The sequence below is a fragment of the Chiloscyllium plagiosum genome, chromosome 13 (assembly GCF_004010195.1).
Source record: "Chiloscyllium plagiosum isolate BGI_BamShark_2017 chromosome 13, ASM401019v2, whole genome shotgun sequence".
NCBI lineage: Eukaryota > Metazoa > Chordata > Chondrichthyes > Orectolobiformes > Hemiscylliidae > Chiloscyllium > Chiloscyllium plagiosum.
Window position 1 is genome coordinate 17,531,896 of NC_057722.1, and position 17,189 is coordinate 17,549,084.

At 40.6% G+C, this 17,189-nt stretch overlaps 1 protein-coding gene across 1 annotated transcript; it reads left to right on the forward strand.

Annotated features, from left to right (window-relative positions):
- Window positions 1-4,270: 4,270 nt before the first annotated feature.
- Window positions 4,271-5,448, forward strand: LOC122555789 (C-C motif chemokine 20-like). Its single transcript, XM_043701932.1, has 4 exons — window positions 4,271-4,499; window positions 4,616-4,730; window positions 4,828-4,905; window positions 5,185-5,448. Exons 1-4 carry the CDS (start codon window positions 4,418-4,420, stop codon window positions 5,216-5,218), a joined length of 309 nt encoding a protein of 102 aa, XP_043557867.1. The 5' UTR covers window positions 4,271-4,417; the 3' UTR covers window positions 5,219-5,448.
- Window positions 5,449-17,189: the final 11,741 nt, after the last annotated feature.

Consider the following 17,189-nt stretch of genomic DNA (forward strand, 5'->3'; position numbering starts at 1 on the left):
AAATGATCATTTACACTCTGACCTTGATGAAGGCTTCCCAATGGATTACCCATTTCCTAACATTACTTTGAATCTGGCATCAATTCAAACAGGAAATACAGCTAAACGTACTGAAGTATTCACACAGACAGCATGTGAAAAAGTAAAAAGCACTGAATATCATTCACTTTTAATTAAAAATTAAATGTATCTATCTCTAAGAAAGCACATGGATGATTTCACTGTAGTTGGTCAAACACAACTCTTAAACACACCCTCTGTGCATTCAACTCTCTACAACACGTAATGTGATCACTGAATACAGCTGTATCCCACATTACAACATCAACCCTCTTCAACGATACCTTTTTGGCATTAAAGTGGTTGACACAACAAGGTCATAGAAGACACTGCTTAAATGCAAGATATACAATGAGATGCTTCTTTTATTTCAACTTTGTTTTTACCTGAGACCTTTCACTGTTATCTGTTCTTTCTTTAAGTCAATTTTGTTCTTTGTGCAGATCTGTCAAGTAACAAAAGCCAGCATTTATTTCACCTTTAGGGAAAAGTGATATTGTAAAGGTGCTAATTTAAATGTGTTTTTTTACACTGACACATTTCTTTTTGGAATTTCACATTGCATCACTACTGGGTTTGGATGTCATTATACCATAATGATGACTGTTAATTTCTCACATATTTACATTTGAATGGGAGTTTTTGAATGTAGCATTTGAAACTGTTTGTTTCAAATATGGTTTTTGAAGCCAGGATGTGTGCAGACATCCAAAGGCATTGGTGCAGATTGATTGTGCTGCCAAGAACCATTCTTCATCTGAATCTCAATTTCTCATTTAAGCATTAGAATTGTTACAAGAAATGCACAGATCACAATCAAACTCATCCAATGCCCTAGCAGAAGCACAAACCAGCAGAAACTATGCTTGTTTGTCCTACCTGCAATTAGGACATTGAGATCAATTGGAAAGCTGAATTAATGAATATAGCAAAACATTACAAATCTAAACTGGCACCTTCCTGCTCAATGCCAAATCCATATGCGTGATTACTCATGCACAGATCTTACATTGCTCAGTCTTTTGTATTTGTTAAGGAAAAGAGTAAATTACAAGTGCAGGAATGCTGTACAAAGCCATTCCAAGTTTATCTCTGGCAGCCATTTTGAGGTTATGTTACTTTTGCATGTTACAAATTTGGAAAACTTTAAACTTGCTCTTTTGTTTTATTGCACTCAAATGTTGTGCTTTTCACTTTAAATATTAGAAATTTAAGTTACCCTACTTAGTTGTAAAAATAATATTTTGGTAAGGATTAATGTTGGAGGCTGCAAAACGCTCACTTAATCCGATGTCATACAGTCTTAAGTGGAGAGGTCAAGACAATAGTTCTAAATCTCGAAAGAAACAAACGCGTCATTTGTGTCTCCTAATAGTTTTAACATTAAACATCATTTTGTTAAGACATGAACCTCTTCTTGTTAATACTCACTAGTTACAGTCCCTTTTCCCAGTGCAAATAAAATACATGCTTTGACCAATTAAGTAAAGATTAATTGGAGGACCATACTTCTATCCTCAAATGCCACATTATCAGCTCTTATTTTTATTCTATTAGTATTTCATTTATCATTTTCATAATTCCTTCTCCCTCCCTATTTTTAATAAACCTTTGGGTAGAATTTCATGGGAATTCTAGTTCCTCAGTCACATAGTTATTCTCCACTGGTAACGTGAGAATGTGTGTATTCCCACTCACCCGAATCATTCCACAAAACGTCATTAATGTCAACCCTGATGTAAACGTGTAACTTTTCAACAGTTAATCGTACATAAGGTAGCATTCACTCTGAAGTATATTACCCTTTTACTAGATTACTGACTTGAAGTCAGTTTTCATGGAACCATAGATGGCTAAGTACAGATGAAGACGATTCAGCCAATCGGGTCAGAACTGATGCTTTTAAAGCAGGTAGTTCCATTCCCACACTTTCCTTAAAGGCTGACAATATTTTTTCTCCTTCAAGTATTTATTAATTCTCTTTTGAAGGTTATTTTTGAATCTGTACCTTTACCATTTCAGGTGGTGCATTGCAAATCTTAACCACTCGTATCATTTCCTCATGATACCTTGGGTTAATTTGCCAATTGCCTCAAACTGGTACCCTTTGGTTCTTGACCAGTCATTAGAAATATTTGGTCTTTATTCAGTAAAATCCTTTAAAATGTTAAACACCATTACCAAATCTTTGTGTTCTCTGCTTGAAGGACTTCAATCCCATTTTATGCTATCTATTTTACTGTAATCTGTCATCCCTAGAATTATTCTAGTAAATCAGTGTCTGTATCAGTTCTGGACCCTCTCCCAAGGCTTCATATCCTTCCTAAACTGTGATATCCAGAAGCTGACAACATGCAAACTGGATAGAATTAATAATTTATATATTTTTTTTTTAATCCTGTACCTCTATTTTTAAAGCTCAGTATTCCATCTGCTTTATTTAAAACATTGTTCATCTTTTTCTCAATAAACAAAAAATTGTGCTTTTAAAAATCCCATGGGATAGTGTCATTAGCAAGACTAGGGTTTGTTACTCATTGCTAACTACTAATGGGCTGAGTGGTTGCTGAGCCACTTCAGAGAGTAGTTAAGAGTCAACCATACTGCCAGGGGTTTAGGGTCCAAAACTAGCTTTCAATTTCCGAATGAATTACCATAGTGACATATGAATCAGCGTCCCCAGCTCAATAGTGTGGGCCTTGAGAGTACTAGTCCAGTGACATTACCATGACCACCATCTGCTTATAAAGCCTCAGATTACTTTTTTTCTTGAACATGATAAAATTTAGCATGTACTATCTCACATTTAATTTCATTTGCAATACATCTTCTTGGTTCATTACCATTTCCTCACTCTTTACAATACTGACAAGTTTCAAGATTTGGAAAAGCCGGGTGTTGGACTGGGGTGGACAAAGTTAAAAATCATACAACACCAGGTTATTATCCAACAGGTTTATGTGGAAGCTCAAGCTTTTGAAGCGTTGCTTCTTCATCAGGTGTTTGTTAAGTCATCTTCGAATTTCAAAATTGTAGACCTTACATCATTGTGTTGCTAGCTTAGCTGAAACCTGCCTAATTCAGCGACGATTTGACTCTGTGCATGTCAATTTCAAATTAACCAAATAATTTTTTATTGGCAAATAGAGAGTTGCACAATTTGTTTGTTGTTACACAAAGTCAGATATAAATTTTCTCAAAACTATGCAAGAACAGATTTGCTTTCAAGGTTAGATGTATTTAAATTGACATGGATACATCCTAAACTCTTTATTCATTGACTGATAAAGAAGGTCAAACCTAGTTTATTCATGAGGGGAATTACCAAGTGACGGCACAGAAGAGAGCAAATGCAACCTTTCAGAATAGAAAAGTTCCACTGATCATCATAATACAAAATGGGAATTCTAATATTCAGAGCAGCCATGTACAAAGCCTTCAGCCATATTGCTAACTGTTCCATCCTTTGACGAAGAATTTTCTCTGCTTTAACATGTCCCCAATATGTCCCTTCGCTGCTTTCACAGAAGTAATGTGAAATGCTTTCTTTCCTATGTCTCCTAACATCAAACATGAACTCTTCAACCCTCATGGCCAGGATTTTACTTCTCGTCTTTTCAGTATGAGTCCCACACCCTCAATAATAACCACATCCGGTATGTAAAATATATATTATATTTAATTATCACCGGAAATACCCGCATGCAATCAAATATAATGTACAATAGGCAGAAGGAGACCCAAGTTCAATTCCCACCTGCTCCAAAAATGTGTAGTAACATCTCTGAACCAGTTGATTAGCAAAGCTTACCTTTATGACTCTTTGCCTTGCATTTCTGATCCATTGATTCCTTTTGTAAGGATTGATTGTTTTTTAATTTATTTTTGCTAAATAATAGAATAAATGTTCACATTTACTATTTGTTCTGTGTTGTGAGATGTAAAAACCTGGTTCTCAATTCATATTGTTAGATTGTTAGTAATTTTGATTAATCTTTGATCTGAGTGGAAACAATTTAGGAGCCACAAAACTGACCGTAAAACTTTCAATAAGTTTCAATACCTTGGGAAGTAAGGGAACAGTGACGCTGCCTGGAGCTTGCGAAATGAAGAGGTTAAATATCTATTTATAAAATGCAAGAATAAACCGATTACATCACAAACCGCAGATCACACCAGGAAAGGCAACAGAGGAAACCCCAGAGGGATATATCAGCAATGTACTTCCTTGATCTGGAAAAATCCCAACAGCATGGCCAGTGTATATAAACTGGTGGCAGCTTCGCACAGTACATCACATCTCAGAGACTGACCTAACAACACGTTCGACAACAAAGAAACACAGCGATAGCCAGCAATGTATGCACTCAGGAAACTGCTGCTGGTGACTGTCCTCTCCCTGCTAACGCTGGGCATTGTTAACTTCTCAGTATCAGCACGTAAGTTTCACAACTGCCTTTTAACCTATTACTAGCAGGGCTGCCTGTTCGAACAGTACTTAATCAGGGCTCGGACATATTTTGTTTTTAAAGTTACCTTTTGCTTTCCCTCCTAGATTCGATGTATAGCGACTGCTGTCTCGGCTATTCAAAGGGGCGATTGCCTTTGAGGAAAATCAGTGGCTATGTGGAACAGCAATCCAATGAAATATGTGATATAGATGCAATCATGTAAGTACAGGAACTCGATGTAGCGCACCTGATTGAAAACCACGTCTTATTTGATGATGTTCTGTGAAGTAAAAAATGCTGTTTAATGATATCACAGATTCTACACAGTTGGAGGACGGGCAGTGTGTACAGATCCTGAGAACAAATGGGTGAAAAGAGCTCTCCGTTATTTGAGGTATGGGAAAAACTCCAACATTCAGCAAGCTCACTGTCCATTACATCGAAAAGTATTTGACATTGATAAATCCATGGCAAGAAAGTGTAGCTCCACAATTGGCCTTTTGGATGTAAATTTCAATACAAATGTTATCTTATTTAATTGCTGCAAAATGTGAATAAGTCCTTTGCATTATTTAGCATGTTGTAGCAACGAGTGGCTATATTTTTAGTGTATTGCTTTTGTCCCAACAGGTTAGATTATATAAAACTTATAGAGTTTCCTTTTGTGTTTCAGCAAAAAACTGGAAGAAATGTCATATCAGGACTGAGAACATCTCCGAGAAGATAAGCAGCTGTATCAGTTTGATTTATCAAACTTAAAACCTTCCTACATAGTATCTATGTACTGTTAAACATGTTGTTGAACACCACTTTTATCTTACTATCAACTGATGTGTAAGCTTTTAGAATTGTATGTTCCATTGAACATGAATAAGTAATTATACTACAAGTACTTATTTATTTGTTCATTGTTTTTGCACACAAAATAAATTAAAACTATTTTAAAATGTTTTCCATGATTGTTTGTAATTTATTCACAAGAGTGATAAAGCGCAAGAAATGTGTAAGATTAGATTCCCTACAGTGTAGAAACAGGCCCTTCGGCCCCAACAGTCCACACCGACCCTCCGAAGAGTAACCCACCCAGACCCATTCCCCTCTGACTAATGCACCTAACACTATGGGCAATTTAGCATGGCCAATCTACCTAACCTGCACATCTTTGGACTGTGGGAGGAAACCAGAGAACCTGGAGGAAACCCACACAGACACAGGGAGAATGTGCAAACTCCACACAGATGGTCGCCCGAGGCTGGAATCGAACCTGGGACCCTGGTGCTGTGAGACAGCAGTGCTAACCACTGAGGAATGTTTTCTGTTCTTAAAGATCAGGGGGCATTTTTAATTGTAAGTGTCAGAGGATTAAATAGCAAATTTTATTGTATTTTTTCGCAACGAGAATTATCTTTATGGGATTCTTTGAGTTTCACTAATGGAAACATGGCCAATCATTCACTACCTGGAACATTCCTCATTTGCTGCTTTTGAAAGGCACTTAGCATTAGTCAAGTGGGCTCTCCAGGCACAATGGTAGTACCTGTAGGTCCAACATTCTGTGTTCAAGTCCCACCTAACTCACAGGTATGCCCAAACAGATTGATTAAAATAACTAACCATTAGCCCAGCTGCCCTGAGGACATGAAGAGCAATGCACAGTCCCTCTTAGTCATTCTTTCATCTAAAAATAGAGCAAATATGGGCTATTTGACTGCTTTAACCTGCCCAACCATTTAGTGAGAGTATGGCTTTCATTCCACTTTCTTGGCTGTTCCCCCATCACATTTGACTTGCCTGCAGATCAAAACTCTTGCTCAGCTTTGAAAATATTTAATAACACAGCCTGCACTGCCCTTGTATAGTGAGTTCCAAAGATGAACACCCCTGAGAGAGGAAATTACTCCTCATGCCCTAAGGAAGATCCATTCATCTTGAGACACTTGAATCCTCAACACTGAATTCGAAGGTTTTTGGGTGTGGCTTTGCCACCATAACAGACATGCTGTCACCAGGACCAGAGGCAGGAGCTAACACTTTGCCAATGGGGTTTGGGATCATGGGATGGCATGTTGCTGGTGGCAGCCCATTTACACTCTCCCCAAAGAACCAAGCAATTAGAAGACAATAGTCCCCCAGCCTTGGCAGTGTCGCCATTATAGGGCAGACTTTACTGAGGTGACAGCATAAAGGGGAGGCGACTTCAGGGCTGGTTTATCCGGAAAGAGCAGGCTTGCTTTAAAAAGGCTGGAGCAGGCAGGCAGGCCCCAACAAATAGTGGGTTAGCAGATTACTGAGTATGAGCAATTTTGGTGTGGATGGTCATTCTCAACAGGGCTCTTCTTTGGATATGAAGCTATGAATTAAGAAGGTTCTGCCCAGAGGATATGCTGATAGAACAGAAAGTGGTCCTTAAATAAGCCCTTAAATGACCATCTGGCAAGCGACTGAAACTGCTGAGGTTCTGCTGCTGACAACACACCACAGTGTTAGGAACCTATCAAGCTTTCTTCTCAATGCCTTCACCTGCCATATCGCCACTAATCCTGCTATGAAAACTTTCAGCGCAAGGTTTTATATGCAAATAAACTCTGAATTTTAAAACACGAGTTCACTTTTAAAAATGTGTTAAATGTTTTAGAGCACACTATTGAACTTTGTGAGGTCAGGTAGCTCAGTTAGCTGAATAACTGGTTTGCGATACAGAGTGACGTCAGCAATGTCAGTCCTGCACTGACTGAGGCCACCATGCAGGTCCTACTTTCCTCACCCCTCACCTGAGGCAAGGTGATCCTCATATCAAACCATCACCTAATGAGAAGGCAGTCCTCTAGGACTATGGTGATTTAACTGAGATTTGTACTGAAAGTCAATTTTTGTTTCATTGTAACTTTTGGCATGAGAAATGCTTTATTTAAAATGCTCCTTTGAGATATTTACAAGACAAAACAGAATTGTAACTTTCATTTTAAAACAGATGCCTATTTAGGTCAGGACAGTATATTTATGATATAGGTAGCAGAAGTTTGGATTACCTTACATTTACAGAATACTGAAAATGGGAAACCAGCCTGGAATATGGTGGAATAGTGGAGTCTCAAGGTAAGGCAAGTATGAATGAAGGTTTCAGCAGCAGATGATCTGACACAGAGGTAAAGTCAGGGTACTTAATAGAGATGGAAATAGGCAGTGGTAATGATGTCATGACTGTGAGGTTGGAAGCTCATCTCAGGGATAAATGTAACACTCACATTGCAGATAAACAGACAGACGTAACCCTAAACTGTTGCCAGGGAAAGGGATGGAGTCAGCAAATGGGAGTGGAGTTTGACATCAGGAATAAAATCAGCGGTTTTGGTCTTCCTAAAACTTTTACACTTAATCTTTCATGAGGCAAGACCAGACTTTGTTGCCCATGAATAATTGCTCTGAGCTGAGTGGCTTTTCAAACCATCTAAAAAGGTGTTAAGTGGCAACTACATTGCTGTGGATCAAGAGTTGCATGTAGGCCAGACAGGTACAATGATTGGAAAAACAATTTAAAGGATGCTAGTAAACAAAATAGATTGAAAATAACAATTAATAATAGCTCCAGATTCTTCAGTACTCAGACCAACTTTATAATTCCAGATTTTATTAATACCTTTTTGGTCCCTGCAGCAGCCATTGTGACATAGAAGTCCACAGGCCCACCACTGTCTGGGTGAAGGAATTTCTCCTCAACTTAATCTCAAATAGCCTATCCTGTATCCTTGTACTGTGCCTCCTGGTTTTGGACTCTCTGGTCATTGAGAACATCCTTCCTTTATTTACCTTGCCTGGTCCTGTTGGAACATCATAGGTTTCTATGATATCCCTCTCATTCATCTAAACTCCAGTGTATAAAGCCCCAAGAGATCCAATCACTCTTGGTACATCCTTCCTGCATCCCAGGAATCAGTCTGGTAAAGCTTTGTTGAATGCCCACTATTGCCAGAATATCCTTACTCAGATAAGGAGACCAAAACTACACACAATACTCCAAGTGTGGTCTCACCAAGGCTCTGTACAATTGCAGCAACCATCCCTGCTCTTGTACTTGAATCTTCCCACCATGTAGGCCAACATTTCCCTTCTTCACCATCTGCAGCACATGAATGCATACAAGGAAACCCAGGTTTCATTGCACATTTTGTTGTTCTTGAGAAGGTGGTAGTGATCCACCTTCATGATCCACTGCAGTCCTTGTGATTTAGCTATGCTCACAATGCTATCAGGAAGAGAATTTCAGGATCTTGACATAATAGTGAAGTAACAGCGATAATAGTTCTAAGTCAAGTTGGAGTGTGGCTTCTAGATCATATAGGTCACGCTGTCAAAGGACCTTGGTACACTGCGTCTTGACAATACTAAAAACTGCTGCCACAGTGCATCATGGTAGAGATAATGAATACTGAAGGTGACAGATGGAGTGGCAATCGACCAGATTATTTTATCCTGTACAGCGTCAATTGGAAGTATACTCATCCAGGTAAGTGGGGAGTATTCCATCACACTCCTAACTTGATTTGGAGATGCCGGTGTTGGACTGGGGTGTACAAAGTTAAAAATCAAAAATACAAAGTTAAAGTTAAAAAGCTAGTGTGCTTCCAATTAAACCTGTTGGACTATAACCTGGCGTTGTGTGATTTTTAACTTTGTACTCCTAACTTGTATCTTGTAGATGGTGGACATACTGTGGGGAATCAGGAGGTGAGTTACTCACCGCAGCCTTTCAAGTCTCTGACCTGCTCTTAGAGCCACAGTATTTATACGGATAGTTTACTTCAGTTCTGGTCAAAGCCATCCCCAAAATGCTGGGTTCAGTAGTAGGAAACCATTGGATGTCAAGGATAGATGGTACTTTTTTTTCATGTTTGAGGTCGCACTTGTGTGCCATAAATGTCCCTTGCCACTTACCAGCTCAAACCTGAATACTGTCCAGGTTTTGCACACATGGACTGTTTCAGTATCTGTGGAATCATGAATGGTACTGAACACTATGCAATCATAAGTGAACTTTACTTCTGGCTGTATCATGTGGTTGACTCTCAATTCCCCCTTGAAGTGGCCGAGCAAACCACTCAGTTGTATCAATCGCAAGAACGTCACAGCAAAGAAATGAAACCAGATGGACCACTTGGCATCGACCTTGGAACAGGAAAAGCCAATAGTAAAAACACAAAAAACAGTCCTGTTGACCATGCAAAGTCCTCCTTGTCAACATCTTGGGGCTAGTGCTGAAATCGGGAGAGCTGGATATGTCCTGTCCCACCAGCAGGACAGACTCAGCAGAGATGGTGGCACAGTGGTATAACAGTCAGGAGGGAGTTGCCCTGGGAGTCCTTGACATCGACTCTGGATCCCATGAAGTCTCGTAGCTTCAATTAAACATGGACAAGGAAACCTCTTACTGGTTACCACGTACTATCCTCCTTTGACTGATGAGAACTCCTGCGTGTTGAACAACACTTGGAGGAAACACTGAGGTTTGCAAGGGTGCAAAATATACTCTGGGTGGGGGATTTCAATGTCCACCACCAAGAGAGGTTCAGCAGCAGCATTACTGATCCAGATGGTTGGGTCCTAAAGGATAATGCTGCTAGACTGGGTCTGTGGCAGGTGGTGAAGGAACCTACAAGAGAAAAAGACATACTTGACCTCAAACGCACTAATCTGCCGGTTGCAGAAGCATCTCTCAATGACAGTGTAGGTAAAAGTGACCACTGCACTGTCCTTGTGGAGACAAAGTCCGTCGACACATTGAGAATAACCTCCATCGTTTTGTGTGGCACTATCACTGTGCTAAATGGGACAGACTTCGAACTGATCTAGCTGCTCAAGACTGGGCATCCATGAGGTGCTGTGGGCCATCAACAATAGAAGAACTCTACTCCAGTACAATCTGCAAACTCATGGCCTGGCATATCCCCCACTCAACCATTACCAACAAGCCAGATGATTAACCCAGGTTCAATGGAGAGTGCAGGAGGGCATGCCAGGAGCAGCATCAGGCATACCTAAAAATGAAGTATGAACCGGGTGAAGCTTCCAAACAGGACTACTCGTATGCCAGATGGCATAAACAGCAAGTGATAGACAGAGCTAGACGATCCCACAACGAACGGATCAGATCTAAATTCTGCTGTCTTTCCACATTCAGTTGTGAATGGTGGTGGACAATTAAACAACTCATTGAAGGAGGAGGAGGCTTCACATATATCCCCATCTTCAATGATGGAGGAGCCGAGCACATCAGTGCAAAAGCAAAGGCAAATGCATTCACAGTAATCTTCAGACAGAAGTGCCGAGTGGGTGATTAATCTCGAGCTCCTCCAGTGGCCCCCAGCATCACAGATACCAATCTCCAGCCAATTTGATTCACTCCAAGTGATATCAAGAAATGGCTGGAGGTACTAGATACTGCAAAGGCAATGAGCTCTGATAACATTCCAGCAATAGTATCGAAGATATGTGCACCAGAACTTGCTGCTCCCCTAGCCAAGCTCTTCCAGTCCAGTTACTGGCATCTACCCAACAATGTGGGAAACTGCCCATTTATGTCCTCTACACAAAACGCAAAACAAATCCAACCTGGCCAATTACCGCCCAATCAGTCTACTCTCGATCATCAATAAAGTGATGGAAGGGGTCATCATCAGTGCTATCAAACAGCACCTGCTCAGCAATAACCTGCTCAGTGGCGCTCAGTTTGGGTTTCACCAGGGTCACTCAGCTCCTGATCTCATTACAGCCTTGGTTCAAACATTGACAAAAGCTGAATTCCAGAGGTGAGGTGAGAGTGACAACCCTTGACATCAAGGTCACATTTGACCAAGTATGGCATCAAGGAGCTCTGACAAAACTGGAATCGATGGCGATTGGGGGCAAACACTCTGCCAGTTCGAGTCATACCTGGCACAAAGGAAGATGATTGTGGTTGTGGAGGGTCAGTCATCTCAGCTCCAGGACATCTCTGCAGGAGTCCCTCAGGGTAGTGTCCTAGGCCCAACAATCTTCAGCTGCTTCATCGATGACCTTCCTCTGCCATAAAGTCAGAAGTGGGGATGTTCACCGATGATTGCAGAATGTTCAGTGCCATTTGCGACTCCTCAGTTACTGAAGAAGTCTGTGCTCAAATGCAACAAGATCTGGATAATATCCAGACTTGGGCCGACAAGTGGCAAGTAACGTTCATGCCACACAAATGCCAGACAATGACCATCACCAATAAGAGTCTTTCAAACCACTGCCCCTTGACACTCAACGGTCTTACCATCATTGAGTCCCCCACTGTCAACATCCATGGGGTTACCATTGACCAGAAACTCAACTGGACTCACCACCTAAACACAGTGGCTACAAGAGCAAGTCAGAAACTAGGGATAATGTGGTGAGAAATTCACCTTCTGACACCCCAAAATCTATCCACCACCTATAAGGCACAAGCTAGGAACTGTGATGGAATACTCCCAACTTGCCTGAATGGGTGCAGCTCCAACAACACTCAAGAAGCTTGACACCATCCAGGACAAAGCAACCTACCTGATTGGCACCACATCTACGAACATTCAATCACTCAACCACCAATGCTCCGTAGCAGCAGTGTGTACTATCTACAAGATGCATTGCAGAAATTCACCAAAGATCCTTAGACAACATCTTCCAAACCCACGACCACTTCCATCTAGAAGGACAAGGGCAACAGGTACTTGGGAACAGCACCACCTGCAAGTTCCCCTCCAAGCCATTCACCACCCTGACTCGGAAATATGCCACCGTTCCTTCACAGTTGTTGGGTCAAAATCCTGGAATTCCCTCTCTACCCGCATTGTGGATCAGCCTACAGCAAGTGGACTGCAGCGATTCAAGAAGGCAGCTTACTATCACTTTCTCAATGGTAGATAGGGATGGTTATCAATGCTGGCCAGCCAGTGACTCCCAAGTCCCACAAATGAATAAATAAAAATCATAGAGGGAAGGATAAAGCAGCAAAAACTGGTTAGGTATTGGTCACTACCCTGAGGTACTGCTGCTGCACTATTTTAAGACAGATGATGATTGGCCACCAACAACCTCAATCAATTTTCTTTGAGTTGAGCATGACTCCAATCAGTAGAGTGTTTTCCTGCTGATTCCCTATGAATGGTAGTTATTTTTAAATGTACATTGCATTAAGAACCCTTTCCAGGTCAAACAAGACCATGTAATTCTGTGCAGCAGAGTGTTAATTGAAACTCATAGTACCACAAAAATTGCTCTTACAAAGATGTGAAAATTATGAGGAGCTATCACAAGAAAGAATTTCGAAAAACTAGTATGAGCAACTCAATAGATATGCATCATGTCATTATTTCTCAAGCTTGGAAGTACCCTGGGGTAAGTTAGATCTGTCCTGCCAATCTGCATACCGATGAATGGCAGACATCTTGTTTTGTGTAATGCATTCTTTCACGTAGAAATATTCTTGGTGGATCATAATAGCCACATGTGTATTATGAAGGTTGTCTAAACAGTTTCACTATTTCCCCATGTCTATATTGCAAAGTTCCATTGGCTTTTTCCAGAGCTGCCTCAAATGTGAAAGGAAGTACTATTTAATCTCCTGTGGCAATAACAGAAAGTTTATACCGTGGATAGATTCCAGGTAATGTGCTATTAGTGGATCAAGTATAATTAGAGCGCAGATTAAAAATATAATTCACTTACATTTCAAGGTCATAAATTCTGTTGCTATTTTATATGATACTTTGATTTTATCGACTCGAAACTGTCCATAAAGTCCAAAGTCTCAAAAACGTACGCATGGATATCAATATGCAATGAAGCTGAGTGCAATGCTTCCAAGGGAAATAATGGACTAACTTTGTTTTGCGAGCTCAGTTAAATGATTGTTTCATGTAGCCAATACTAACATTTGACTCAAGCAATATGTTGGCCACTGAAGGAGCTGAACAAGTTTGAGATTCAGAGCAAAAAATATTGCTTGACTCCACTCAGAAATCATCTGAAATGATAAGAGAGAGTTATTAAAAAGCTGTTTAGTAACTGAATGTCTAAGAGGGGCACAAAATTGTGCAAGGCTGGCATGAGTTAGCCTGAGTTATTTAGTCAGGTTGCACCTTTTGAAAGGTTTCATGGAGCAGGTGCTGGGAGTCATTGCAAACTGAGTTTTCCAAAAGTTCTCTCTCACTGTGGACCTCACTGGCACTGCCAGCATTTATTACCTCCCTCTAACTGCCTTGGGGAAGGTGGCAGTGAGCAAACTTCTTGGATCACAGCCGTCCATCAAATGTAGGTACATCCACGGCATTGTGGGAAATAGAGCTCCAAGATTTTAATCCAGCGACAGTGGAGGAACAGTGATGTATTTCCAAGTCAGGACTGTGTGTAGGATCGGAGGGGATCTCACAGTTCTCATGTTCCCATGTACTTGTTGTTTCCTAGGTGACAGTGGTCATGGTTTCATATGTGCTCCCTTAAAAGATTTGCAAGTTGTTTCAATAGATTGTGTATCTTTCCAGTGTGCATCATTGCTGGAGAAAGTGAATGTGGAATGTGTAGATAGCGTGGTAATTAAGCAGGCTGCTTTGTCCTACATAGTGTACAAGTTCCTTGAATGCTGTTGAAACAATACACTTCCAGGCACTCCCAGGAGACTATTCCATCACACTTCTGACTTGCACCTTGCAGATGGTAGGTAGATTATTGAGACATAGATTGTGAGTTAGATGCAACGTTTCCACTTATAATCTTATAATGGAGGAAAGGTCATTGATGAAGCACTGAAGGTGGTTGGGCCCAGGACACTACCATCAGGAGCTCCTATTGTAATGTTCTGTTTGGTGCAACACTCAGTCAAATGATGTCTTCATGTCAAAGGCAGTCACTCTCACCTCACTTCTTGAGTTCGGCTTTTTTGTCCTTGTTTGGACCAAAGCTATAACGATGTCAGGAGCTGTCAGGCTCTGGCAGAATCCAAACCAAACATCTTGTGAGCACATTATTACTGTAAAAGTCCCACCATCCCTTTCATCATTTGTTGATCATTGAGAGTAGATTGACAACTGCTCAAGTCTCTTGTTATTTATGGACAAGATATACATTTTCCATTTACCATGTAGATATTAGTGCTTTATATAAAGGTAATGGTAAAGTCAACAAAGTCCCAGGCAACCACAGGGCTGCTCTTTCATTAAAGAGAGATGACTGGTCATGAGTTTAACCAAAGGGTCACCATATTTCAGGCGAGGGGAAAGACTGAGAAAGTGTGATTCATGATAACCTTAGCTAGTGCAGAAATTGAACCTGTGCAGTTGTCATCTCTCTATATAACCAACCAGCTTTCCAGCCACCTGAGCTTACTGACCCCTAGATAAGAGCACAGTCGCGCACAGCTATTTCTGGAGCACAAAGACAGATTGTCGTCAGGACCACAGCCATTATGGTATACAGTTCCTTCATACATTTCTTGATATCATGATGATTGAAATGAATTGGCTTAAGATTGGCATCTGTGCCTCTGGAGACATTAGGAGGAGGCCCAGATGGATAACCACTCAGTAATCTTGGCTAAAGATAGCATCAGTACAAATGCTTCAGCCTGACCTCATACAATTCTGCACTCTTCATTGAACCAGAATTAAGTCATTACATTGATAGCAACTGGTGACTGAAGGTGAACCATGCCATGAAGTACAGATTGTAATTGAGTACAAAAATGTTGCTTCTGATGGCCCTCCAACACCTTTTGGATGCTGGTTTTGAGTTGCTGGATCAGTTCTGCATCAGATCCACACAGCATGGTTGTAGTACCACACAACTGACAGCATCATCAGAGTGAAGGCAGGTTTGCATCTCCACAAGGCTGTGCAGTAGTCACTCCAACCCCACATAGTCATGGACAAATACACCTCCACCAGGTAGATTGGTAAGGACAAGCTGTAGTGGAATCATAGAAAATAGATGCAGTAGTAGGCCATTTGTCCCTTCAAGCCTGCACTGCCATTCAACATGATCATGGCTGATCATGCAATCTCAGTATCTTGTCCCTGCTTTCTATCCATAGCGGTAGATATCCCCTTTGGTTTCTTTCCTTATCCTCTGCCACAGGACCAGAATGACAGGCAATTCCTTCAGGATTAAGCTTGCTTAGTCAGTTGTGGAGTAAGTGAATCATTCTTGGAATGTGATCTGGGAAAGACCAAAGGATGAAGCAACATGGTAGGGCGCGGGCCCAGTAGACTTTGATCAAGAACCTGTATAAAAGAAATGTTATCAATCCACAAAGAACCAAAAAAAAACCTCCAGACAATATCTCAGAAAGCAGTTGGACAAAATTGATAAAACAGTCTACTTCAGACACAATTCAATTGTTAGGTCGTTGGAAAAGCTACTGGAAGCAATGATGGCACAGAATGAATGATAACATTTCCAAAGGAAAGTGGATAAACATTTTAAATATTGAAGGCAGTGGGGAAAGATGAGTTGGATTTGGTGGACAGCAGATTCAGAGGGAGAGCATATTTAGGTGCTGCAAACTTCTCTTTTTTTATATATACATATTTTATTGAAAAACCTAGATTTTTTAAATATTACAACAAATACAAAGCAATACAATTCAAAACAGTACAAAAAAATCAATACAAGTAAAACAAAGCCAACTCACCTCATGTACAAATGTATTAACATATATAGAAAAATATAAATAAAATAAAAACCACCTAGCTATTTACCTAAATAAATAATAACCAACAACAAATTAATAAATAGTAATAACTCAACTCAGCCAAACAAGACACTCATTTGTTCATAGTTCCTCCTCCCCGGATATTGGACTCGTAAAACACAATCGTTATGGCTGTATAAAAGCCCTTGTTAGTGTGGCAGATAAATCTGTGTTCAGGTATTCCAGAAAGGGCTGCCATGTCTTATAAAAATTCTCAGTTTTGTGGTGTACCATACTTGTGAGAAAATCCAAGGGGATATGCTCCATTACAATCTTCCGCCAACCCAACAGGCCCAGGGGGTTTTTGGATACCCAACCTAGCAAAATATTCTATCTTGCGCAGAAAGTGAGGATATTGAAAAGTTTTTTTCTTATGCACATCTGCAGGGAACATAATGGGCAGGCTCAGAAGAAGAGAGATAGGGCACGTGCCATAGTAGTCCAACATGCTTGAAGCCTACCACAAGACCAGAGGCAAAGGGTAAGAGTGCCCTACAGACTTTACACTTGGGACATGCTGAAGATATCCCTGGTTTAAATTTTGACAAATAATACGGAGCCAAGTGGACCCTGTGGCAGATCTTCAACTGTAAAGCATGGGTCTTATTGCAAATTGATATCTTTCTTGCATTTTCCCAAATATCTTCCCATACTTCTGAGGGGACTTTAACACCTAGCTCTCTCTCCCACACCCTGCAGCGTCAATCAAACTCATCTAAAGAGGCACCCCCCAATTGCTGATATAAAATACTGACAGAAAAATTGGCTCTTAGCACGTAGCACCCCCAACTCTACGTCAGATTTATAGGGATCAGTCAAAAGTGTAATCTTTTTTTGAATAAAATCCCTAACTTGAAAAAAGTGAAAGAGGTCCCTATTAGATAGCTCATATTTCTGTAAGTCTCCCTTAAATAAATCGCCCATGCAGGACACACCCC